Consider the following 27,990-nt stretch of genomic DNA (forward strand, 5'->3'; position numbering starts at 1 on the left):
GCGCTTTTGGAGATGGCCGCAACTTCTGAAACAGCCAACCTCCAGTCTTCCTCCTCCTCCAGCTCTACTGAATCTAGTCCAAGTCGACAACCATCTTCTTCCATCCATCCAACCACCTGTGATTCCCAGCCTCCGAAGAGAAAACGTGGGACAACTGGATTAACATCTGAAGTAACTGAGGCCCTGGATAGAACTCTCCTTAGCGATCGTTGTGCAAGTCGGGTTCTTATTCCATTTGCCAAGCAATTGGGACAAGACATCAATAAACTTTCTCTCAGTCCAAGTGCCATTCGTGCCGCTCGTGTTAAGCACCGGAAGCAATGCGCTGAAGAGATAAAGCAGAGCTTTAAGATTGACACACCCCTGGTAGTCCACTGGGATTCCAAGCTGATGCCAGACCTAACTGGAAGAGACAAAGTTGACAGGCTGCCAATTCTGGTCACTGGGAATGGTGTGTCAAAAATCCTGGCAATTCTGATGCTGAAAGACTCCAAGGCGGAAGAAACAGCCGTGGTCATCTTTTCAACAGTTAAGGAGTGGAACCTGATTGGACGTGTCAAAGGGATGTGTTTTGACACGACAGCTGTTAATACTGGAATCCGGGGTGGGGTCTGTGTTCGTATTGAAAACATCCTTGATCATCAACTTCTTTATTTTGCGTGTCGGCATCATGTCTTAGAACTTGTTTTGGAAGCAATTTACTCTTCTTCGGTCGATGAAGCATCCCGAGGGCCAGACATCACCTTATTCCAAACCTTCCGGGACTGCTGGCCCCATTTTAATTTCACGCAGTAATTGACTGCTGCTGATGATGCAAGCACAGCCACCGATATCCATCCATGGGCCAATTCTGTCATTCAGCATACCCAAGAGCTTCTGAAGCAGAAGCATCCCCGAGACGACCACAAAGAACTTCTCCAACTGACGATCATTTTCCTTGGAGGCGTCCCTTCTGGACATCAGGTTCCAACATTCAGGGCACCTGGCGCCGTTCACTGAGCGCGTTGGATGGCTCGTGCAATTTACTGCTTCAAGATCTGGATGTTTCAAGGGCAGTTCTCGGATTTTCTCACTAAACGTGCGTCATCATCCCGCAGTACATGTCGCACAGAACGCCTGTTTAGCGGGATCAAGCAGGTCTGTCTTTTTGTTGCTAAGCACTATATCAGGGCCTGGTTCGACGCTCGAAATGCTGCTTCCGTGCCAAAGAATGACCTCTAGCTCCTTCAAGCCCTCCATTCCTTGAATCATGCTGCATACAAAACAATGAGCCGCCATCTGTGGTATCTGAGCGAAGTTAACGTCGGCCTTGCACTCTTTGATGACAACTTAGATTCGGCAGAAAAGATCGCCATGGTAATAAACATGAAGGACGTGGAGGGTTCAGAGGATCCATCTCGACGAGTCTGGCTTCCCAATCCAGAGGGAAAGAAGCTGTCTGACCTCTGCTCCTCCCAAACTAAAAATCTCTTTACGCTCCTTGAGCTGCCAGAAGACTTTCTCGAGGAAAAGGATCCATCAAACTGGAAGAGCTTTGAATCCTACGTCAAAGCAAAGCAGAGGGTTGACTCTTTGAACGTCGTGAATGATGCGGCCGAAAGAGGCGTCGCCCTCATCCAAGATTTCACGAAAACTGGTCGAACAAGAGATGAAGCTCAAGTGCAGTACCTTGCTCAAGTGATGGAGGATGACCGACGGAAATACCCAAAGGCCTCAAAGGAAACTTTGATTTTATAAAGGGTCAAATATATATATATATATATATATATATATATATATATATATATATATATATATATATATATATATATACATACATACATACATACATACATACATACATACATACATACATACATGCATACATACATAGTAGCTTATTTACTTTTCAGGATAATTTTTTTTAATTGTTTTCATCAAAAGAGATTTTCATTTTAATTTAGCCATGTTGTACTAATGGAGAAGGATGTCAAGTGCCTGCGCAAGTCCTAAATATTATTTAATCTTCATAAAACTTGGAAGATTTTAGTTTTTCATGAAACCTCACCATTTGGAAGGTTCTGCAAACTTCTATTGCACATTTGAATTTTTACCATAGTAGCTAAAAGCGCCCTATATATACATATATATATATATATATATATATATATATATATATATATATATATCTATATATGTATGTATTTGAAGATATAACGAACTTTGTATATATATATATATATATATATATATATATATATATATATATATATATATATATATATATATGATATATTCTAAGTGTTTGACCAGCTTGTGATTTTGTCAAGGTCTGAAGTGAGGGAAGAGGCTGCAGTCTTCCTGTCTGAAGGATGAGGGATGTCACAGGAGAGGGTGGAGTCATCAGCAAATAGATAAAGAGCAAATTCAGGAAAGAGAAAAAAGTGGATATTCCAGAGATCAGTGAGATCATTGATGAAGATCATGAAAAGGACTGGGACCAGAACACTGCCTGAAGACATTCCAGCCTTGACAGGGAGACAAAATTAAATGGATTATGATGACAGCCACACATTGGTTACAAGAGTAGAGGAAGTCAGTGAGCCAAGTGTTGAGTTGGCTTTGGATGCCAAGGCAGAGAGTTTGGAGACCAAGTTAGGATGCCAGACTGTATTAAAAGCATGAGTTATGTCGAGCGAGAGGGCCCTGATCTCATGTTTGACATTGAGGGCCTCCATCAATTGTTGGGTGAGTTGAAGCAGCATGTCCAAGGTTCCTGGTCTGAAACCAAATTGGTGATCTGAGATGAGGCTGCTGGAGAAAAGGAAGGATTTCATATCAAGTGTGATGATGGATTCCTTGACCATGCTGATGATTGGACAAATGCTGAAAGGTCTATCGTTCAGAGGATTGGTTTTTGCACCTTTTTTGTAATGCAGTGATGTTGGCTGATTTTCCAAGCTGATAGAAGATGACCTTGGCCCTGGGGCAAATGACAGGGTGAAAAGAGCATCGAGAGGATGTGCAAGAGCAGAAGAGCTGTAAGACAATTTTTTAGGACACATGAGCTGATGCCGTTCAGTCCAATTGCAGAGTCAGAGTTGAGGGTTGAAAGAACCTTCTCCACTTTCTCGGTTACAAAAGACACAGAGTCCAGGAACAGTTGGGTATGAGAGAGAAGGGTGGGTACCGAGAGTGAGGGGTTGGGGGCACAAGATGTGGAAGCAAACACAAAATTGAGGCATTCGGCCTTCTCACGAGCAGTCGGCTGTGGTTCCATTTGAAGAGAGTGAAGGAAAGAAGGGAAACATAGCCTCGAGACAGACTTAAGGTTTTAGAGGAGGGAGACAAGTTTGAAAGTTCATTCTTGACGTTGGACAGATATTGTTTTCTTTCTCTCCTGAGAGTAGACACACACTTGTTGTGGACTTTTTTTGAATGCACTGAGATTGCCTTCTGCCAGATTTGCCTTCTAGGTAGAGAAGGCAAGTTGCTTCAGAGTAACTGCCGCACCATAGGATTTAGTGTACCATGAGTGGGAAGAATGGAAGGATAATTGAAGACAAGATGGGATGAATCTGTGCATCAGAGAGAGCAGGTTTCTGTGGAAGAATTCCCAGGCTGACTTAACATCAGGGGCCGTAGACATGGGACACCAATCCTGAAGAGAGATAGCTGCTTGCAGTCCCTGCCAATCTGCCTGAGTGAACTGGCTGCCAGACTCACCCTCGCTGTGGCACCTCTCAGAAAATAGCCAGAGAGATGTTGACTTTCACAAGCATATGATCAGAAGAACCAATTGGAGTAGAGGAAGAACAGGAGATATATGCAGGGAAGTGAGTCATCACAAAGTCCAGAAGTCAGGATTTGTCATTGGGAGAAATACAGATGAGAAAGCTTACAGATTAAGTCAGTCCCATGGAGTCACAGAAATCCTTTGCAGTCCATGTGGGGTGCAGTATAAGGTTTGAGTGTGGAGGGTGTGAGGAATGGTTTGAGTGAGTGGTGCATGGGAAGGCTTGAGAGAGATGGAGAAGGAGGAAGCATTAAGTGGTGGGTGAGGAGAAAGCATTGAGAGCATGGGGTGAGGAGGGATGCAGAAAGGGGGGACATGAAGCTTTGAGGGGGTGGAGTGGGATGGAAGGGGAAGGAGGGGACATGGTGTGGAGTAATGCTGATTCCAAATTTCAAACTTTGACAAACAGAGATAAAGATCATGGGATGGGAGATAAGATTTTTTTGTCGAAGGCATGGAGAAACGTGGTGCTGTATGTGCGGGAGGATGGTTGGTGGACCAATGGTTGGTGGACCGAAAATAATCTTTGTGAAGAAGAAGAAAAATAAATTGCATTGAAAAAGAACAATACAAAACAAATTTAAGAGAAGTAGAGGTACATTCAAAGTCCACCACCCCCATGCCAAATAAATAAATAACATATCCTCCAGTACGTGACATTGCAGAGGCGCCTTCGGCACCCGGCGATGCCGCTGTGCAGCAATCACATGGACACTGAATTGGGAGGGAGAAGTGTACAATAATTGATTGATTAATTGCGTAATTAAAAGATATAAATAAGAATCGTAAAATAATTAATTTCTTAATCAATTGGCTAAAAGCATACCGAAACCACCATTGTTTCATCTGAATCTGAAACTTTTTGAAAATCAAAAAAAATCAAAAATACCCTTTGTAGCCAAATCACTTGGTCATTGTCATATCCAAATATCGGCTTCCTCACTCAACATATGCCTGAGATATTGCCAGCATGAGAAATAAACAAAATAAGTAGTTAATAAATCGATAATAATTCAGTAATTAATCAATTAATTCATCAATCAAAAAAATAAAAAACAAGTGGTGCCAGACACAACAAATCCCGCCCATTTAAGGCATAAAGTTATTTTGGGGATCAAATTTAAATTTGATACATCCTTAACCTGAATGTTGATTATAAGGAATAGAATAAGGAATATTTTAGTCTTAGTTTGAAGTCAATGGAACCATTTTTGACGAAGTTATGACCGTAAAATGATTTTGACCTTTTTGTGACCTGACCTTGACCTTTGACCTAATTGGACCCAAAAGTTAATGGTGTCGTCCGAGGTTCATTACCCACCTTTGCATACAATTTGACTGTTTGAACCAGCCATTTTCCCGTAAAGTTGTATGTTCGTAACCATGTTTTAGTTTTAATGGAAAATTTGTAATTTTGACCGATGACCATGACCCCCAAAACTTCGGACCCTACTGGTCTTCACAAATATGCATTTTTCACTATAGGAATGGGTAGGATTATAAGTGACAAATAGAATAAGGTTCACTATAAGCTTAGTTTCAAGTAAATCAGATCATTTTTGACGAAGTTATGAGCGAAAAACGATTTTGATCTTTTCGTGACCTTGACCTTGACCTTTGATCCAATTGGAACCAAAAGTTAATGGGGTCGTCCAAGGTTCATTGCCCACCTGTGGATTAAATTTGATCGTGTTTGCTAAAGCCGTTTTGCCGTAAAGTTGCTAACAGACAGACAGACAGACAAACAAACAAGCCGGTAGGCGGACATGGGTAGTCGGCTGTTGCTAGGCAACGGAGGGGTCCATAGCAACGGTTCTTTCTCACACATAACTAGGCCATACCATAAACCTACCATACCAGTTTCATGTATATCTGACTCATTGTCTCTGAGATATAACGAACTTCGTTTTTTTATTGTTTTCGACCAAGGTTCATTCAAAGTCTATCTTCTTCGACAGTTTTCATCGGATCCGTCCGGCTGGAAATTTTTGACAATATGGCTGAATGTACTGCCCACAGTCACTCGTGGCCCAATTTTTGTTTTTCGAAAAAATAAATTTTTAATGATTTTTCAAAATTTCAAAGTTCCGTTGCTAGGCAACGGTGGTGTCCAGAGCAACGGTTCTCATTTGCACACAACTCTGTCATGGTATGAACCTACCAACCAAGTTTCATCGAAATCGCCATTGTATTAACGGAGCACTGGACCGAACAGACATAAATACCGACAAGCCAGTAGGCGGACATGGGTAGTCGACTACCCAATAGAACCTGAAGCGATGGGCCCGTTCGATGGGGAATGACCTGAGAATTAAGCACAAGAAAATTCACGATTCGAGCTTCAAGGGTTAATGCTGCAGATTGTTTTTTCGTTAAAATACCCCCACATTTAGAGGTTTTTCGGCCGTTGCCTTGCAACGGAGCGTTCATAGCAACGGTTCTTTCTCACACATAACTCGGACATACCATGAACCTACCATAGCAGTTTCATGTATATCTGACTCATAGTCTCTGAGATATAACGAAATTCGTTTTTTTATTGTTTTCGACCAGGGTTCATTCAAAGTCTATCTTCTCTGACAGTTTTCATAGGATCCGTCCGGCTGGAAATTTTTGACAATATGGCTGAATGTACTGCCCACAGTCGCTCGGGACCCGATTTTTGATTTTCGACAAAAATAAATTTTTTATGATTTTTCAAAAATTCCAAAGTCCCTTTGCGAGGCAACGGTGGTGTCCATAGCAACGGTTCTCATTTGCACACAACTGGGTCATGGTATGAACCTACCAACCAAGTTTCATCGAAATCGCCATTGTAATAACTGAAATCGCCATTTTAAATACTGATAATAAGGGTAGAACAAATCTCAAAAAAAAAAATATTGGAATTTTTTTTTTCCGACTAGATTAGTGGTTCTCAAAGTGGTCCCTACCGCCCCCCAGTGGGCGCTGGGAACTTTCAGGGGGGCGCTCCAGACTCCACGAGTGGTAGGGGGGCGCTGGCAATGATTTGGGGGGCACTGGCGATTTAGAGGAGCAGCGGCGATTAGGAGTGCTCATTGGGCTTCCTGCAGTCTGAACAGGTTACCCGGCGCCATTCGGCAAATTGGCCATACAATGCCCGTTGCGGTCCTCGTTTGCCGTGGTGCCATCCAGAGAGAAATTAAAGACAGGAAATGGGATAGGTCGGCCTTTTTGTAAATAATGAACACATTTTAAAATATATTTATTCTGAAAATCATTAAGTTCTTCAAGCATATTACAGCCTTGTTTACCAACAATGCAAGTCAGTTTTTTTTTTTAATACACACATGGTGTGAATACCATATACATGTGTTATGATCTGGCAGCGCAATTCCCAGCGAGGAGCGAGTACTGAGGCGGCGCGGCATTGTGTTTTAGGCGCGCGCTGTTGTAGCTACCGTTGTAAATGTGAAGAATTTTTTTTTTGACACGCAGGGTGAAAATCGATGCGTGCTGACCAGAGACCAGAAATATATAATTACTATCTGAAACTCCGTCACAGACGGTGACCTCCTCTCGTCTCGATGACCTCCTCTTGTCGATGACCTCCTCTTGAAGCCAACTCCAAACTCCAGACTCCAGACTCACACAGCAGCCAGGTCATCTCGGTTCCAGCAGATTGCCGCCTAACCCTCAGGCTCAGTTTCCTCTCCCTCTCCCTTCACAATCACCACATGAGCCCAATATGCCAACCAGTGGCGGCTCTTGTAAGAGCCGCATCCCAGTCGATGTACTCCATGGCCTTACCTAATGAGGCCGACAAAACGTCCTTGTACACGACATTTTTGGTGTACACTACTCGTCAGGAAGAAGTCCCCTGATTTGTGCACGTGTCTACAGCTTGACGTACAAACACCGTGTCAAAACTTCTCAGCTCATAGGACCGACAAAAACGTAACGTGATGCCATCGCGAGGAGGAGCACAAAATTGGTCCTTCAGTATTAATATATAGATACAATGTTTCTTGTTACATTTTTGGTGTCAAATTCACATTCTGAGCTAGTCAGCATGTGTAGAAGAGGGTTTTACATTGCAGACGCTATTTTCGCGCAGTGCAATTACACCTCTCAGCGGTGACGTCACACGTCACCATGTAAACGAATGTAAAACGAAAAGTGTTTGTTCTGCTTCAGAGTTGAAGTTTCACTCTTGCCACTATGTGCGATGCACTCTTACAGGTACGAAGTTTCTTTCAGTCCAGGTCACAGTACCGAGAAAAACGCGACGCGACCGCTAGGAGGAGCACAAAATTGGTCCTTCAGTATTAATATATCGATTGTTTGGCCTTATCACTGGTGTTAGTCTCTCGACATCTTGGCGTATTGATTTCGTTATTCAAAAAAAGCTTCATGTCCGGTCGGTTTCAAGATGTCGGCCTCAAAGAAAAAGTGCCGTTAGTATTCCGTTGAATACATTAAGTATGGATTCATTCCATCCCTGACGAACACGCAGTTACCAATGTGTTTGTTGTGTGGTATCACGCTGTCCAATGAAGCAATGAAACCATCTCGACTGAGCGAGCACCTGAGTAAAAAGCACAGTGATAAGGCTCGCACAGAGGTCAGCTATTTCCAATCGCTGAAAGAGAAATTTGAGAAGCGATCCACGGTAACGACAATGTTCAAAGCCAGCCGAAAACTCATGGATAAAGGACTGGAAGCGTCGTACAAGCTGTCATTGCTCATCGCCAGATCTGGAAAACCGTATTCAATCGGCGAACAGTTGATCAAACCGGCTGTTGGGGAAGTGATAAAAACTGTTATGGGCCAGGATCTGTATCCAGTTCTCTCGTCGATTGCGCTCAGCAATGATTCCGTGGCCAGGCGGATTGATGAAATGTCATCAGATGTAGAAGATAAGGTGTGTTGTGAGCTGAGAAGCATGCACTTCGCCATCCAGCTGGATGAGTCCACTTTGCGTGACAGTGAAGCTCTGTTACTCTGCTATGTTCGCTTCATCCGTGATCAGGAAATGTTGGACAAAATTGTTGTTTACCCGCTCTCTCCAGACCGATACGAAGGGTTCTTCCATCTTCCAAACGTTGGAGAAGTACTTTACTGATAACATACCGATGGAGAACATTCTCACTTGCGCGATGGACGGGGCACCAGCGATGGTTGGCCGCCAGCGTGGTTTTATTGCGCTTCTGAAGAACCAGGTACAGTCCGTGTTCAACATTCACTGTGTCGTGCACCGCCAGCATCTTGTAGCAAAAGCTCTCAGCACCAGACTTCATACATCACTCCAAATAGTAATCAAAGCAGTGAATAAAATCAAGGTGTTGTCTCTGCATGATCGGCTGTTTCGTCAGCTTTGCCAGGAGAATGATGAACCATTCAAGAGGCTCTTGTTGCATACCGAAGTTCGATGGTTATCCAAAGGCACTTGTTTGACCCGTTTCCATGCCCTCTTCTCGACAGTGGTCGAGTTTCTGTCGGAAATTGATACAGAGTTATTGGAGAAAGTGAATGTGATTGAACATGATATGGCTTACCTCACGGACATATTCAATATACTGAATGATGTCAACAAACAACTCCAGGGTGACTATATGATGCTGATTAAAGCAAAGAAAGTGATCGGCACGTTCGTAACCAAGGCGACTCTGCACAGGGAAACCCTCGGCCGCAGAGATATGTACCACTTTCCCCTGTTGGCAAAGGAAACTGCTGTTTCTGATGAAGAGCTGCTTGTTTATTGCAATCACCTTGAGAAGATTCGTGGAGATATGGAGCAGCGTTTCAGAGACATGCTAGAACTGTCGGTGCCAGCATGGGTGATCAACCCATTCAAATGTGACATTCGAGATGTGAAGCGCGAATTACAGGACAAAATTATCAACTTGTGGAATGATGATGAGGCGAAGGCAAGATTCTCACAGCATAAATACGGCAAATTCTGGATTCTGGAGTGGGGCAAATACCCCGCAATGTGGACAGAGGCAGAACTGCTGCTGATGGCGTTCCCCACATCATACCTCGTTGAAAGAGGGTTCAGCACTGTGATGGTGCTGCTGACCAAGTATCGAAACCACCTTGACATTACCAAGAGGGGCGATCTGCATCTCTACCTCACTGAGATGGAGGCAGACGTTCTTAATCTCACAGTGAGTCACCAGGCCCACCCTTCACACTAACGGTATTTGGGCCTTTGATAACAGATTCCCAGTTTGCCTCACCTGGACCTGTTCTGCTGAAACATTGTAGGTAGTGCAAAATAAAATAGAAAAGTAAAGGAAAATAAAGTAAAATATTATTCAGAAAATATTTGGCTTCTGTTATTTTTGCTTCCTATCTACATAATTTCGGACTATCCTATTGCCAACTGGGTGTCTGACCACGAACGATAGGACAAGGGGGCATTGGGCCGGTCCAAGAGGGCAGAAGGGGGCGGTAGTCAAAAAAAGTTTGAGAACCACTTGACTAGATCGACTACCCCCAAATGTTTTTTTTATCGACTACATCGACTACCCAACAAACATATCGACGGAAACACTGATAATAAGGGTAGAAAAAAAATCTCATTTTTTTTTTTATCGACGACCCAACAAACAGACAAACAAACCGGACGATTACAATATCCCGCTCCCTCCCTCCGGGGGGCGGGATAACAAGTGTTTTTGCAAAAGCACCAGTGCCTGAGCACCAGCATCCAGAGCAGTCAGGCTTTACACCAAAGAGGTCAACGAACGACCGTATCCTTGCTCTTCGGGTCCTCACCGAACGCAGACGAGAGTTTCGGCAGGAGCTGCTTGCAGCCTATGTTAATCTCTGTAAAGCGTTCGATTCAGTGAATCGGGATGCCCTCTGGAGGATTGTAGGTCTTCGTGGGGTGCAACCAAAACTGATCGATCTGATGTCTGAACTCTACTCTGGCACTGAGAGTGCTGTGAGATGTGGTGGTGCCATCTGTGACTTATTTCCAGTTATTACTGGAGTTTGACAGGTTGTGTACTGGCCCCCACACTTTTCAGCACTTGTATGGACTGGATTCTAGGGAGGATGTCAGAGAGATCAAGCTGCGGTGCATCGTTTGGGAATGTCAAGATATCTGACCTTGATTTTGCAGATGATGCAGTCATCTTTGCGGAGACTTTAGATATCCTTTTGGGGCCCTCGAGTTGCTGAATGAGGAGTCAGAGCCGCTAGGATTATTGGTTTCCTGGGTCAAAACTAAGATCCAGGCTTTCAATGACATCTTGGATGCTGCTGTCCTGTCTGTGCCTGTTTGTGGTGAGCATGTTGAGGTCGTGGAGAGATTCACTTACATTGGCAGTGATATTCATGTCTCTGCTGGCTGTGAGTCAGAGGTCAATAGACGTCTGGGTCTGGCCTGGGGAGTCATGGATTCACTGGATAATGGGGTGTGGTGCTGCCGGTACCTGTGCGGAAGGACGAAAGTCCGAGTCTTCAGGTCCTTGGTGCTTCCAGTCTTGCTCTATGGATGCGAGACTTGGACTCTGACCAAGGATCTGAGATGGAGACTTAATTCCTTTGGTACCAGGTCTCTTCGGAGAATTCTTGGCTATCGCTGGTCTTACTTTGTGACCAACGAGCGGTTGCTGAGAGAGACTCAGATGAGATTTGTTACCTGCATAGTCTGTGAGCGTCAGCTGCGGCTGTATGGACATGTGGCTCGTTTTCCTGACGCTGATCCTGCTCACCAGATTCTTTCAGCGAGTGAGTCTCCTGAGTGGAGGAGGCCAATGAGCCGGCCACATACCTCGTGGTTGCAGCACGTTGATCGGTATCTCAAGGAGATGGGGATGGGCCAGGCATTTGCCTGGGGGATGGCCAGACGGAGGCCCCTGCAGTTCCGGCGGAAAGTGGATGCAGCGACGCACTGCTCTGGTGCATGCTCCCATACCTGACCTGACCTGACATCTTCACTTTTGTCCCCAAATTTCAGCTTCCTAGATCAAAGGATGGATTGAGGACAAACAAAATAACCAACAAACAAATAAAAAGTCACCCGCAGGGTGACCCGTATCTTTCCAAAAGGTGACCACGTGTGACTTCTTTCAGGTCACACTGAGGTGAACAGAGCTGCTATCCACCAGGAGCGACTCCTTGAGGAATATCTGCCTACGAGAGATTCCGATGAGAATCGTTCTACAGAGTAACCATGAAAAATATGCGTTTGCCTCATAACGTCACCAAATGACGTCATAATGTCTCAAGCTTGACATATCTAGAAAGCACTCATCGAGGTGTTCAATTTGAGGTACTACACGATATGGTTCCTAAAACTTGAAAATTTGACCTTGGGGTCAAATATGTTTGACCTCAGGCGCTAACCATGAAGGTCACGGCCAATCGCCACCAAAAATTAATCAGCTGAGCGCCAGACCATGAACTATATTCCCATGAAGTTTGAAGACGATCCAATCAAAATTACTCAAAAAATAAGGGTTTCGTCGACTCCCCTGATTTGCGACAAAGTGACCTTGACCTTTGACCTTGACGTTCAAAATTTTGTGCACTGAAAGGGACCTCTATGTCCTCTGATATGCGAAGCTACAAAAATTTCCAATGATTACTGTGCTCTGCAGAATTTTTTATACGTGATTACAGACAAACAAACAAACAAACAAACAAACAAAAAAAAAACATACAAGCTGACCAACATATCTTGCAAAAACTTCGTTTTGGCAAGATAATGAAAAATTGGCTTAGCACGACACTTGGCGAATTAGTTGACCTTTCCGTGTGGTGGTCCAAGCTGTAATGCCATGGAATGTGTGGTGTTTATTTGTTTGTACATTAATAAAATGACGCGACGTCACAAATAACAATTACCAGGTGCGCGTTGTCATGGTAAGGTCAGCAGATTGAAAATTTTCACAACTCATTTAAAGCCACCATGTGACATTCAACAACTTATCATCGGTGCTTGTTGCCTCCATTCTGATCGTAGAAAATATTTGAAAATACCTAGGAACATTGCTTTTCAACCAGCTTTACGATCCCGTTATCAGGTTTGAAATATGTTGTAAAACAAAAATATGTATTTTATATTTGTGTTTTTCATGTTTTGGGTGACCCTGACCTTGACCTTGGGTCAATTTCAATCAAACTTTGTTCACATGTTAATATTACATGCATAAATAGACAGTATAAGTTTCAATATAATAAGTGTAAAACTGTTTGAGAAATAGCCATGTGTAATTCACAAAATTCCCCATTGGTTTATAATGGGCGATAATATAAAATGATGCAGAATCCACATCCTGATCTTGAACATCACCAAAAGTCACATATCTTTTTGCACTGTGGATTTCTATCAGCTGTTAAAATTTCATCCAAATCGGTTAAGAATTGTGACCTGTAGAATGAATAGAATTTTTTTTTAAATCACGCTAATAGCAAAAAACTTTGACGTCATACGCTTGCGAAAACTGTGCATAATTTGTACTAACATGCACATTAAAACATTTAGATATTCCATTGAAGTTTGTTTTGGCGGCAACAGGAAGTCGCTAGGACTTCCAGTAAATGAGTTAGGTTCAAAAGCTTGTTTTAACCTTTTTTTGACGTAACGTCGTGACGTTAGTGTGCGATTATGACGTGATTTGATCCCAGACTATTTCAGCAAGATTGGCTATCACGTATTAAAATTTGAAAACGATTGCTTCAGTAGTTTCGGCTGCACACAAGCATATATATTTTTTCAAATGACGTCAATAGGCAAAACTTTGACGTCATACGCTTGCGAAAACTATGCATAATTTGTAATAAGATGCATTTAGTTATCATTTAGACATTTGAATGAAGTTTAATTTGACATCAACCGGAAGTCGTAGCGACTTCCGGTCACTGAGTTATGTCCAAAAATGTATTTTCACGTTGTGTGACGTCACGTCGTGACGTTTAGTCCGATTAAGATGGGGTTTGAACGCGGACCGTCTCAGGTGGATTGCCTATCAGGTGTAAAAATTTAAGAACGACTGGTCCAGCTGTTTGGGGCCGTAGACGAACGGACAAACAAACAAACCAACAAACGGAACAGACCAACATACTTGACAAAATCGAAGATTTCGCCAAGTAACAAACAAGAAGACGTCATGCAGAGCACGATACTTGCAAAATCCATGAAACAAATTTGACTAAAAAATATTTTGTGGTAGAATTCAGTAACCTGAAAATCCTATTCAAATTTCAGGCCAATCAGATGAAAATTGAGGATTTTAGAAATGCCACCTTACTTGTTGACCTTTTGGTCTATGTGGACCTCAAAAATAATTGGCTGGTTAAATTCAGTGACGTGAAATATAAATCCTCTTCAAATTTAAAGTCAATCACATGAAAATTGAGGATTTTAGAAATACCACCTTAGTTGTTCAACTTGAGCCTTTTGGTGTATGTTGACCTCAAAAATAATTGTTTTTTTTAATTCAGTGACCTGAAGTAAAAATCCTCTTGAAATTTCTAGTCAATCATATGAAAATTGAGGATTTTAGAAATCCCACCTAAGTTGTTGACCTTCGGCGTATGCTGACCTTTTGACCTCAAAAGAAATAGCTTTCTTATGTATGCCAAACTCTCCCATGTGGTGAAGTTTCATGAAGATTGGTTTAAAATTGTGACCTGTAGGCGACAAATAGACAAGCCGGGAAGTGGCCATGAGTCGCCGAGCATCCGATGACCTTTGACCCCTGCTCTGAGTTAATCTAGTACTAAGTACTTCCGAAATTGCAATCGAATCGGTTAACCCGTGTATGAGCAAGGGGGGATTTGAATGGTCATTTTGCCCGAAAAATGCACTCATTGACCATTGACCCCTGACATAGCCGAGATATGTCAATATGTTCGGAAGCAGAGTTGTATTACTCATTGTGTGCTATGTACCTATGAACTTTCATTCGTATCGGTTAACCCGTGTAGGAGCAAGGGGGCTTTGAATGGTCATTTTGACCGAAAAATGCACTCATTGACCATTGACCCCTGACATAGCCGAGATAGGTCAATATGTTCTGAAGCAAAGTTGTAGTACTCATTGAGTACAATGTACCAATGAACTTTCATTCGTATCGGTTAATCCGTGTTGGTGCAAGGGTGCCTTGAATGGTAATTTCACCCGAAAAATGCATTTATTGACCTTTGACCGCTGACCTACTCGAGATAGGTCATTTTGCAAATGAGCAAAGTTGTAGTACTCATGACGGTCTATAAGCATGTAAAGATTCATTCAATTCGGTTTAACCGTCTTGGAGCGAGTGTACTTTGAATTTTCAGCAGGAATGCACAAAGGCCCTTGGACACCCAAGTTGAGAGGGTTGTCATTTGGAAACTATAAGATATAGAACAAAATGGATGCCAAATAGCGGATAGAGGATCACCTTAAGATTATGCACACCAAATCTCATCGGGTTCCATTTACTGATAAATACTCGGTATCAATTTGAATGAAAAGTACCAAAAATGCGGTTTGATATCGGAAATCCCCAAAGTTCGAGGGGGTGCTGTGAGTGAACAAAGATATAAATCGAAAATCCGGCTCAATTGTTTGTGCACAATGCATTCCAGATGATTAGTGTGAATTTTCATGACCATCTAACCATAACCCTAGCAGGAGTAGCATTTGGCGCGAAGGCACCTCCAGCTCTCGCATATTATCGATTTTTGCACTAATTGACCTTTGACCCCTGACCTAAGCAATATCGGTCAATATGTCCTGATGCAAAGTTGTAGCACTCATTGCATGCTATGAACCTGCAAAGTTTCATTCGGATCGATGCACTCACCTGGTCGCTAGGGGACCTTCAATTTTCGCCAATTTTTGGGCATACCCCATTTGCGGGTAAACCATTCCATATATCTCTAAAAACGGAATATATTTGGTAGAGCATCACCTGTAGATCATTCGTACTAAATTTCATAAGCCGACGTGGGATAATGCCTTTCGGAATTGATTTCGCGTGAACGGTACCGATTTTGAAGGTTTTTCGGTTGTTGCTCGGGAACCAAAGTGTCCCTAGCAACCATCACAATTTCCAAAGCACTAGGTCATAAGATGTACCTACCACCCGAGTTTCGTCAAAATTGGCCCACGTTTACTACCAATTATGCTGATGACAAATGAACAAACATCCAAACAAACAGACAGAATTACTGACAATCAGGGTCACGTATTTCGGCGACCCAACAGAATAACAAAATCGACTGACCAATATACTTGAAAAATCTTAGATTTTGCAAGGAACAAACAAATGGAGGAAAAACTGAGTACTCCCTTCCTTCGGCGCCAAGCAATGATGTCATGCATCGCCTTGATATGGAATTTGGAAAGAGCGGTGTACAAAAAACACAATTAATTTGTTTCAGAAACTTAGCTTCAGTGAGGTCGAAATGGGAGATGCATATTTGAGCAGGACCTACCAAAATCCAACTTAAGAGTGACAATTGCATGGAATTTCCATGGGCCATATGTCAGGAGATTGTAAATTGGGAATAGAAGGTAGGTTGGATTGAGGAAAAAATATGATTGAAGAGAATGTGGAAGTTGGTTCCACAGGTGAGGAAACGGGAGAATGAACAAGTGAAGGTGAGTGATTCTGCTCACCTCCTGCCATTCTTTAACATCATTTAACAAACACGTTTGAAATAAAGTGAGTCAGAGAAATGATGAGATAGAGTAGATATGTATAAAATAGTGCTGAGACTTGATGGCATAATAGTTCGAGGATCACCTCTGAGTCTTGGAGGTTGGTGGTTCGAACCACCTCTGAGTCATGCCAAAGACTTTAAAAAATGATATGTGCTGCTTCCTTGCTTGACACTTAACATTGAAAAGGACGAGGCAGCCCGTTGGTCCATTCGACCAAATTTTCATTGGTCTTCATGGCTTTGGGCATTTTTGCTGGTCTGAATAAAAATAACAGGTTTCCCAGCCTGGAAGCCTTTTAACTCTAATAATAATTTGAGGTATTTTAGGGTCTTGGTGGTCTTAAGGGTCTTCGGGGCCTTAACGGTTCTTCAAAGGACGAAGGGGTCTCAGCAGTCTAAAGGGTCAAGAAGTGCAGTACATAATTAATAGACACAAAAAGCATTCCTCTCTCTTTCTTTCTTTCTCTCTTTCTTTCTCTTTCTTTCTCTCCCTCTCCCTCTCCCTCTCCCTCTCGCTCCCTTTCTCTCAAGTGCAGTCAATTAAAGACGCACATCGTAACCCCGAAGGGCCAGAATGGATGGTCATACAATTGGACCACTCCTCAATAGGAGTAGGTCCCCATGACACCCATGAGCGAGGAGCAGAATCTCATCCCTGGAGTCACACACAAACAGATATACACACACACACACACACACACACACACACACACACACACACACACACACACACACACACACACACACACACACACACACACACACACACACACACACACACGCACACACACCTCATCCATTTATAGTGGATAGAGCATGGACACAAACAATGCTGTGAAGGCAAAGGCAAACCACCCAGCATAACCCTTGCCTACAAACTGTCTCGGGAGTACCAATGTTCTGAAAAGAGCACGATACATCAAAATCTAAATAAAAATACAGACATCACAAACTTTAGCATCAGTTTGCATCCGAGTATTTACATTCCCTTCCATCTCAAAATTCGGAGTCCAAAGTGAATCATTATTCCGAGTGGTGTTTAAAATGACGTTGCCTTTTAAATATGCATTCTTCCTGCTGAAGTTGGCATTGCATCTTAATTTATTTCCTTGGATGGCAGAATTGTTATTTGCGCTGTCGTAGACTCAGAAAATATTTGACATGAAAACTCAGCTTTGTTTCTGTGCTAATAAATCTGTTCTCTGATACCATAATGTCCTTTGCAAGAATATCGGATCCATACATCAAGTTCTATGTCCTGCACCGTTTCATGTTGTTTTCTATGAGTACTTTAAGTTCAATGGTGGTTCAAGTTTAACCTCCATGTTTTGCTCGAGATAATCATTTAAAAATAATCATAGATCACTCAAAGCTTGTAGACTAATCATGGCAACATCTGGTAACTCCTTCGAAGTGGCATCACAACTCTACAAAGCCTTCCAGGTATTTTAAAGACAGCAGTGAGCTGTGTCAGGTGCCAAGAAATGACATTGTGTCGTGAAGTTTCTGATTAATAAAATTGTCAAACCAGCTGAAATTTGCAGGAGATTATCTCTGCACTTCAGTGATGCATGTCTTTCACTCAGAAGTGCATTTGAGGGGTGCGAACGATTATAATGGCATGTGAGAAGGTGCAATTTACATATCAACAAGAACGAGAATTGTTTTGCAATACATATCCCCTTCCGATGTGATATTTCAAATCACCCGATGTACCTACATGAAGCAAAATCATGCGTACGACATGTTTATATATACTACATATAATAAATTACATACCTGGTATCATTCCAATTTTACTGGGCCATGGACTAACACCCAGGCCTGAGGCCTGCCGATGTGTGCTGCTTCATGCAATGGTGGTGCATGATTTTATTGGGGTGGAGTCAGGCCAGCTGTCCAGCCAATGGGTGTAAAGCATTGGGGTGGAGTCAGGGCACCTGAACACTGACCCATGTGTAATATGTGATATTTTCTCAGTTTAAATAGGTGAAAAGTTCACAAAACTCCCTGAAACTCGAAATTGTTCTGTAACTTATAATAACAAAGCCATGTAGGCATGTATCAAGTTTCAGTTGAACGTGTTCAAGGGATTGGGACAAAAAGAAGGAAAAACCACAGGTGGAACGGACAGACTGAGAACAAACCTTTCCTCCCCTCCTGTGAAACCGGGAGGACACTAAAACGCAGGATATACCCTTGAAGCACCCTTGTACTTGACATATTAATTGTTGACATAATGTAAAATAACGACCATATTCCTGGTACTTCTGTTTTGGTTTACAAATAGAATATCTGATTAATCTTTGAGTACTTTGAAAGTGATTGGACCTGGTTTGTTGTGATCAAAATGTGCATGTTTAATCATCTAATTTTCAGGAGTTTGTGTTTTTAACAAAAATACTTACCAAAGCCTTCCTGAAATCATGTTATCGCCTTGAGAATATCCTGGTAAATACCACTGGCCCCAACTACCAGGCCTCAATTTCAGTTTATTAGCTTCACCTGTTCTCAAAGCCTTTAGTATAGAATACCTCATGTGTGAAAGTGTTTTTGCCTCTCTTTAATAACAGAAGGAATAGATACAAGCCCGCAGGCCTCACCAAATACCTTTTTTCCGATGAAATTGAGGCTCCTGGAAGAGTGTGGCAACAGAGGGGAGAAATAAAATGCACCGACAGTGGGGCATTGTGGGGTGGGGGGGGGGACAATGATCAAACGAATGAATGAACAGGAGCAGGATAAGTAGAAGGGGAAGAAACTCTGCAGCAAATGTGAATGGGCCCACAAGAGTATGGTGCCTGGATAAGGACACATCATTACTCCAGTAAGAAGGCACACAGTATCACGCACTAATATGTACATTACATCAACAAGTGAATGAACACAAACAATTAACAAAAAACAAAGAGTTCTGGAAATGAATGAAATTGCAGTTTTTGTCCCAAATCTGTTCTGGTGTTGGTCCTCCTGCCCTTTCACCTCTCTGTAAAGCTCTGCCCCCCTCCAGGTCACAAGTGTTTTGAGAGAAACCCTTTTCTTGTGCCCCATCTGCAATCTGCATCTGCAAGTTTGCTTGTACGCCAGTATGCCTCGTGTTGGCTTAATGGTTAGGGTGGTGGGCTTGGGATCCTAGGGTCCTGAGTTCAAATCCCGCTCAGCTGTTGAATTAATACCAGGTGGGGTTAACTCGGCCTGTCATCCTTCCGAGGTTGGCAAAATGATTGCCAGCATGCTGGTGTACTGTGTCGGAGTGGCGACCCATCCAGGATTGTGCCCAATAGCCAAGGAGACTGCTGAGGCAGCACCGACACTCTGCACAGAGTATGGTCCCGATGGATGGATGGATTTAAAAGTCCAAACGCGACACTTACCTTCATTCTTTCACAACTTGTGGAGCCGTCTTCCTGAATCTGTTGTATCAAGCTCTTCCCAACAGGATTTCAAGTCTGCTGCCCGTCACCACATCATGATTTCTCCCATTTACACTGCTGGGTTTTACAATGTCTGCTGAGCTCTGTTCCCAGTCTGTCCTGCAATCCCTGCTCTCTCCATGTGCTGTGCTGCATATACATGTTGTTGTCTCACTGTTTTCGGTTTGCCCCACTATCTGTTCATTCATTTCTCCTTTTCCTTCTGCTCTTCCATGAATTTCAATACCTGTATATAAATAAAAAAGTACCAAGTATATTTTTCGTTGTCTGCCCCATCCTTCCAAACAGCCGTGACTTTTATATCTGTGCAAAAAGCATAAGAATTCCTTATGAATTCCTGTTAAACGCTGTAAGCTTGCACCAATATGTTGCACCACCATTGATTGAGCCAGGAAACTATTTAATTTCCACTGTCTTACATTCCCAGAAGCAGCTGCTGCTTGCCTAATGGCGAAGGTGACATTGAGCTACGGGGCACTTTATCAATGCGACCTTATCAACTTTCTGCCTGTCCTGTGCCTCTGCACATTCTGACCAGAAACACAGATAACATAAGGGGCCATCTATATATTATATGGGGAAGCTTTAGGGGAGTTGGGCGATGAGTGCAATGAGAGAAATTTGAGAAAGGGGAAAGAAGGCAAGGTGGGGATGATGGGAGAGAAAAAGAAACAAAGGTTTCCAGAAAATGGGGAGGAGAGTTAGAAGGGAAGGAGGGAGGATTATATTTCTGTTTGTATCTCCACCACTGAAGGTGGAAGGAGGTTATGTTTTCACCCCTGTCTGTCTGTCTCTTTGTTTTTGAAGATTTATCAAGTGTATTGGTTGGTTGTGTGCGTTATTCCGTTTGTTTGTCTGTTTTTTTTTTAATGTTTATCGCCTACAGTTCACAATTTTAAACCAATCTTCACGAAACTTCACCACATGGTAGAGTTCATCATATGCAAGGAGCCGATTCTTTTTGAGGTCAAAAGGTCAACAAAGGAAAATAAAAAAGTCAATAAATCTGTCAAATTTCTAAAATCCTCACTTTTCATCCGATTGACTCAATTTGAACAGAATTTGCATATCAGGTCATCAATTCAACCACCAATTATTTTTGAGGTCATCACAGGCCAAAAGGTCGACATAGGCCGAATGTCTAAAATCCTCTCTTTTCATCCGATTGACTCGAAATTTGAAGAGGTGTTGCATATTTGGTCAATTAATTCAACCACCAATTATTTTTTAGGTCAACATAGGCCAAAACGTCAATATAGGTCAAAAAGTCAACCATTTCTAAAATTGTCAATTTTCATCCATTTCACTTGAAATTATTTTTTGAGGTCAAATTTGTTTTATGGATTTGGTAAGTATCATGCTGTGCATGACATCTTTCTTGTTTGTTTGTTTGTCTATTTTTCTGTCTGTCTGTGTGCACAATGTCTCAGAAAGTTGTGGATGGATTCGGATGAAATTTGGTGGCCAGGTTGGGTTGTTGTGACAAGGACAAACTGATTTGATTTTGGTGAAGATATGGATCTGGATCCGGATACTATAATTTTTTTAAGTGATTCTTCACTATTGAGAGATGGGGCTAAAAACGATATACAGCATGATATTTTAAAAATGTATTGGGCCCGATATGTTCTCGTGGATCAGGCATTGCGTGGCGGAGGTATGCGCTCTACCGTGGGCCATTCTAGTTATACATGTAATAAGTAGATGGTCCCTGATCTTTTGAAATTACAATTGAAACGAGAAGTCGAGGGAAGTTTAATGTTTACGAGTTTTGAAATTGATAATTCAATTGTGCTTCTTTTTCCAACTAAAGCTCTCAAAATAATTTCACGAAACAATTGAGGTGATAGAGCTGGTGATTTTGGTGTGCGTTGTGGTATAATTGATGTTGGAAATATGATTAATGTTGCTCAAGCACATCAATGTTGAATACCAGGTGGTTCTTGTCTTGTGGTGCCTTTCTGACAAATTTCCTTTGCTTTATGGAACTGAATCGCATTTTCCTTCTCCCTGTTACAAGCTAGATTAATAGTTTGGTGTGTGTGGGCATTTTGCCTGCACTGCCTGCAAAGGAGTAGCTGCTTTGAAAATAATCAAATAACTTCAAGATTTCCTGGAGTCCCTTGGTTTTTTTATGTTACAATTTGGACTTGGAACATGTAATTTGCATATGTATGTGAATTTGTACTTGGAACTTGTAATTTGTACTTGAACGTGAATTTGAACCCAAAATGACAGTTTGATTCACACCCATTTCATACGCACGTGTTTGTAGATTATACTGCATTACCAAAAGTATTGTAATGGGTCCATCAAGCATTAAGTTGAGTATGGATCGAACGGTGTGATCGACCAAATTTATATCTGATTGCAGAGGAAAGCAAGGGGTGCCAGGAAAAGTAACATGCACGCAGGGTAGAATAAAAGAAAGACATAGCATAATGCTGCTCATCCAGAGAATGCTTCTGCCAGCAAGCCTGTGGGCAGCAAGAGCTGTCATTTGTCAGGATAACCCGTCAGTGCTGTCTTCTTCTACAACTGGACAACTACCAGACAGCTCGTGGTCTTCACTCCAGTCTGGTCGCAGCCCCATTCTCCTCCCCCTTCAACTAGCCACACCACACAGCTTTCTCCAGGCTTACCAACTTGTGTTCTCTCTGGGACTGCTTCCACCCAAACCACTCCAAGCTCGAGCCGGAGAACGCCTCATGGCAAACCCTCCACACCCCAAGGGAAGTGTTGTGGAGCCCACAGGGTGTCGTCCAGCCCTCAGGGCACCGTGACGCACACAGGTGTGATCCTCAATAAAAAATGGGACACAACAGGAAACCTCTAGGACACAATTGATGGAGAATGCCCACTGCAGCTGTCTTTTTGAGGCCAGCTTTGCTATGTGTTCGGCCCAGGAAAGGTCATACAGAATGGTGAGGCCTAGAAGTCCAAGAGACTAAACCTCATCCAGTGGGTTGACCAAGGAAATAGATAGATGGGTTCATTTTATGATCTATCCAGAGAGACAGGGTGAAACTGTGAGATTTTACAGAATTGAAGGACAAGTTCAATTTATCAGACCAGTGTCTAGTCATTTCCAGATTAACAACCAGAGAGAGCAGCAGCTGCTGTCTGCCTAGCAGAGAGGTGGTGGGTACTATATGACACAATGTAGAGTTATCTGCAAAAACGAAGAGATGGTTTTCGAGAGCATCTGAGAGGTCATTTATATAAACGAGGAACAAGACTGGGCCCATAACACTACCTTGTGGAACTTCAGCCTCAACTTGGATCGTGGAGAATTGGTTCCAGTCATGGTAACACATTGACTGCCAGAGTGCAGGAAATAAGAAATCCAGGAATCAAGGTGGCCTACTACTATGCCGCAGACAGAGAGCTTGGCAAGCAAAGCAGGATGCCAGACTGTCAAATGCCCAAGATATGTCCAATGAGATGGTCCTACCCTCTTCTTTAGAATGAGAGACCCAACCATTGCTGAGAGAGGAGATGAAACATGTCCACATTTGCGTCACTGGGACGAAATCCAAACTGTTGGTTGGAGATACGGCTATTTGAGAACAGGAAAAAAACCATCAGAAGCAATGATGGATTCCATGACTGATTGCAATCATAAACAATCTCACTGGACTATAGTTGGCAGGGTCTGTTTTTGCACCCTTCTTGCGGATGGGAGTGATGTTTGCTGACTTCCATGCAGAAGCAAGACTGCCAAAGGAGGACAGACTGAATAGGGCAGATAGAGTGGAAGCAAAAACTTCAGATCAGGTTTTGAGAACATGGGCACTGATGCTCTCTGGGCCCATCACCGAAGCAGGGTCAAGACCAGACAGAACTTCCTTACCTTCTCAGGTGTGAAGGACACAGAGTCAAGTGGACAGTGGGAACAATGGGGACAACAGAATGGGTTCGATTTGGAGGCAAACACGGAGTATAGACATTTTGCCTTATCTCGGACAGAGTGTGCAGCAATGCTGTTTGAGGTGTATGATGGGATGGAAGGACAGCACGCAACAGAGCCAAACCTGACAAGGCACTACCATAACTTGGAGAAAGGAGACTGGTTGGACAGTTAAGCCTTGAGGTTGCATGAGATTTGGAATCAAATGAGATTCAAGTTTAGGTGTGTGTGTTGTGTTGTGTGTGTGTTGGGTATTGTCTTGAAATCTGTTATTTCTGATTGTGTGCTGAGGGTTTGTGGCATACGAACAACGTGAATTGATAATTTGGCTTCCAATTTAGCATTGAGTGCTCTCTCATGAACACTGCTTCTTGGTGTTGATGCATGTATTGACATGCATACCACAAAACAGATTGATATAACATATAATATACATTATCAATATATAATAACTCAATGGATCCACATAACTCCCATAATGGTGACTACATAACTACATGGATCCGTGCAAAGTAGGTTAGTCGTTTATCAATCTGGTACATGTACATTGTTTTCTGGCTATTACAGGAAACAGGCGGAGCTGTGGTCAACAAAATCACTTGCATTGGTGCAACGCTCTCTTTCTCCAGACCCCCAGAGCATGGACAGATGGTGAAGGCGAGCGACAGCGGTCAGGACGACATCACCGTTCTGCATCTTGGGGCGGTTCGGACCCTCGGCGGGAGGTAAGACCTTGATGCCTGATAACTATCTAAACCGTCTGAAAATGTCTCTGTACGCCTCGATTCTTCAATTCACTAGAATTTTATATCTCCATCAACCAGTGAAGCTGCCCTTTTCACTGTCATTTTCTTTCTTTCTATTTGTCTTGACATTGGATCAAATATTGTTTTGTATGTGTACATGTGAATGTTCTAATGTTTTGATCCTTCCCAGGAAACTGGTCCTATATTTAGTGGTTACATTGCATTTTATTTCCTCAGTGGAAATTTCGTCCTGTGAGCAATCTGGAAGGTTTCAAGGGGGAAGTGGTCGTGCTGCCGAGATCTGGTCAATAAACGTTTAGAATGCGGTGAAATCACCGATCGGGTGCTTGCCAAGAGGGATTTTTTTATTTATTCTGTCCATGTTTTGTGTGCTGGTAACGTCCAGTGCCATTTGAGTAAATATTGCAGGAGGAGGCAGGTTGGCTTCCATTCTTAATTCAAAGCAAGCGTTTAATCCCTCCTTGTCTCGGTATTTGGATTGAAATGCTTTGGGCTCACCAAGACCATTACATGGTTCCTGTGAAGTGTGAGATTACTTGCCATTCTTTGTGTGCATCGACATGACTGTAAGTGCACTGTTTTAGTTCAGGGGTACTTTATTTTCAATATATATATATATATATATATATATATATATATATATATATATATATATATATATATATATATATCTCTCTCTCTCTCTCTCTCTCTCTCTCTCTCTCTCTCTCTCTCTCTCTCTCTCTCTCTCTCTCTCTCTCTCTCTCTCTCTCTCTCTCTCTCTCTCTCTCTCTCTCTCTCTCTCTCTCTCGTACATATTTGTACTTTTTTAATCTTTCTTTGTAAGTCATGAGCTGCAGTTTCCAAATGGAAATGTTTACGTTACTTTGGTGTTGCATAGAACTTGTGGTGTGTCGATTGCTTGCTGGTCAAGTCGTACTTTACACCCCTTATTTCAGGAAATGGGGTTTTGTGGTGTTCAAACCGCAGTGCCCCTTTTGGTTCCGATTTGGGCATGCTTTGTTTTCTTGTTGTTTTTTTTAATGTTATCTCCATTTCACCTTTAAAATGTATCTTCATCCCTCTCCTTTTCTGCATCGTGAAACTTGCCCTTTTAACTGCTTTTGACAGTTGTTCACAAGTTTGGGACATGTTTCGTTGAATTGAGGAAAGCGGGCATTAGTTATTGAAACTGCCAAAAGCAATCCTGATCTCCATTTTGCAGCTGGGTGGTCCAAAAATTTACGGCGAGGGAGGCGAGCTCTTTTGAAGAGGGCTCAGGCAACTGGCTATCCCAATAAATTCCTCCTTATTGGGCATGAGCTGCTTGTCTTGGGGAGATTGTGTTTTCATTGCAGAGCTGTCATTTTGTTTCATCACAATTAGCTAATGTTGAGACCCAGGAAGGTGACAAATGGATTTGGCTATGCGATGTTGTTTGCTAAATTTGACTGAATTCTGCTTTACAAGCCAAGTCATTACATGGTTGTGCACAAAAATAGTGTGCGTGTGCGTGTGTGTGTGTGTGCGGGTGTGTGTGTGTGTGTGTGTGTGTGTGTGTGTGTGTGTGTGTGTGTGTGTGTGTGTGTGTGTGTGTGTGTGTGTTATCAGAGTTGTTATCTCCATATGCAGGTTTAGGAAGGTGTTACAGATCCCTTCCATTTCCCAAAGTATCCACCTCTGTGTGTGCATGCAAAAATGTGCGTTTCAGCCATTTCGGTTTTCCATTCAGCCACTCCCAGGCATTCCTTTGCTGCCGTAATTCTCTGCAGACTACTATCGTAGGACGTGTTACCAACTATAGTATATGAGAGTACTACTCTCATGTGCTATCGTTAAAACTGTAGCATTTTTGCCTGGGCTGCATTCTCTGTCAAGTGACTGCCACGACACACTGGAAATGGGAGGCCGATAATGGAACCAATTTTGAGGCAGATATTTGACTCTCATTGTTAATTATTTTTAATTAAATGGAGACTCATGGAAGAGCGAGGTGATAGAGGGGAAAATTAAAAGACAGTGGAGCAGTGGACATTGACTGTGGAGCAGTGAGGCAACAAGCTTGGGAATTAGTGAACAGACAAAGAAGAAGCGGAGAAAACACAGCAACAAACCGAACAAGGCCTGCAAGAACACATGACATGCACATGGGCACATGAATCGAGAGCAAAAACGTCCATGAAAGGTACTTAATCTCGTCCACCAGACAGTGGTCTCTTTGGAATAAACTGAGGCAGTCCCTTCAGGTGGGTGCCTAGAATGTCCGATCCCCAAGAGAACTTGATCACCTGTCTCTGTTATCATCTGAGCTCAAGCGTTTGGACATCGGTATTGCAGCACTCTCTCAGGTTCAGAGATATGATTGCGGCGAGATCATGGTGGGTGGTGACACCGACTATTGGTCTGATCGCTCTGATGGTTACCATGCCCAAGGAGTTGCTATAGCTGTGTCAAATCAGCTGACTCCAATGATAATTGAGGTAACACCAGTCAACGAGCGTATAATGAGAAAAAGTATTTATCACTCGTGAGGTGTCATTTCTTTGGTCTCTGCATATGCTCCAACTGAGGTGAGTGATCTCACCGTTAAGGATGCATTCTATGCCACGCTCGAGTCTGTGGTTGATCAGTGCCCCAGGCAAGATACACTTCTAGTCCTGGGGGATTTCAATGCATCGACTGGAACTGATAGGGATGGTTATGAGACATGTGTTGGTCCCCATAGTTCTGGAACTGTGAACCAGAAGAGCACTAAGTTACTTGACTTTTCAAGAAGTCATGGACTTAGAATGGCTGGCTCATGGTTTCCACGCCCACAGGCTCATCGTTGGACTTGGTATTCAACTCTGGTGGTGTGGAAAAGGAGATTGACCATGTGCTCATTGATGGTCACTGGAGAATGATCCAGAACTGCAGGGTCGACCAGAGTGCTCAGTACCTCAACACCGACCACAGGCTTGTTGTAGCAACTCTGAAGTTGCAGCTTAAATCTGGGAGAATGGTGCCATCCCAGCCTATGCTGGATGTTTGCAAGCTCAAGGATGAGAGGGTAGCTGAGGAGTTTGCGAACTGTCCAAGTGGGGATGTGATGGGCCTGGGTGCTTTGGGGAATCCTGAAGAGTTGTGGAGTGACTTCAAGACCACCGTCCTTGATGTTGCTGATGGATATCTTGGAAGGCACCATCGGGTGAAGAAGAATTTTGTCTCTGAAGGAGCACTGGATACCATTGACCACAGTTGCAGGGCCAGACTGAATGGCAGAATTGAGCTGATCAGGGAGCTGAGAAGTAAAACTGTACATGCGCTAAGGGTAGACAAGGAGGCCTATATGCGAGGAATCTGTAAGGGGGTCGAGCATCACCTGTGGTCAAGTGATTCTCGTCCTGCTATCGGGGGAATTTGTGCATTGCGTTCCTCCACACCCGTCCCTTAGTGCACTGCAGTTTGGGTGGATGGTGGTGGGCTCTTGACAGAGGAGTCCGAAGTGAAGACCCA

General features: G+C 42.9%; 2 protein-coding genes across 12 annotated transcripts in view; one reads left to right on the forward strand and one right to left on the reverse strand.

The window, feature by feature from the left end:
- The window catches only part of LOC147021881 (uncharacterized), a 158,361-nt gene extending 140,082 nt beyond the window's left edge, over window positions 1-18,279 (reverse strand). For all 5 annotated transcript variants that reach the window (XR_015060978.1, XR_015060980.1, XR_015060979.1 and 2 more), the window contains exon 1: window positions 18,185-18,279. Coding sequence is in view for 2 of the 5 variants with exons in the window: in XM_085892307.1 (XP_085748433.1) it covers window positions 18,185-18,194 (10 nt within the window). In the remaining 3 variants the exon portion in view is untranslated. The remainder of the gene's footprint in view (window positions 1-18,184) is intronic.
- The window catches only part of LOC147021880 (protein FAM117A-like), a 269,319-nt gene that overhangs the window by 142,925 nt on the left and 98,404 nt on the right, over window positions 1-27,990 (forward strand). For 6 of the 7 annotated variants that reach the window (XM_085892291.1, XM_085892296.1, XM_085892293.1 and 3 more), the window contains one exon: window positions 24,379-24,474. In XM_085892291.1, coding sequence (XP_085748417.1) covers window positions 24,379-24,474 — 96 coding nt within the window. Of the gene's footprint in view, window positions 1-24,316; window positions 24,475-27,990 lie in introns of all 7 variants that reach the window. The other variant, XM_085892297.1, reaches the window with a different exon arrangement.

Source organism: Eptatretus burgeri, chromosome 8, assembly GCF_056783735.1.
Source record: "Eptatretus burgeri isolate ZD-2024b chromosome 8, Ebu_testis_v1, whole genome shotgun sequence".
Taxonomy (NCBI): Eukaryota; Metazoa; Chordata; class Myxini; order Myxiniformes; family Myxinidae; genus Eptatretus; species Eptatretus burgeri.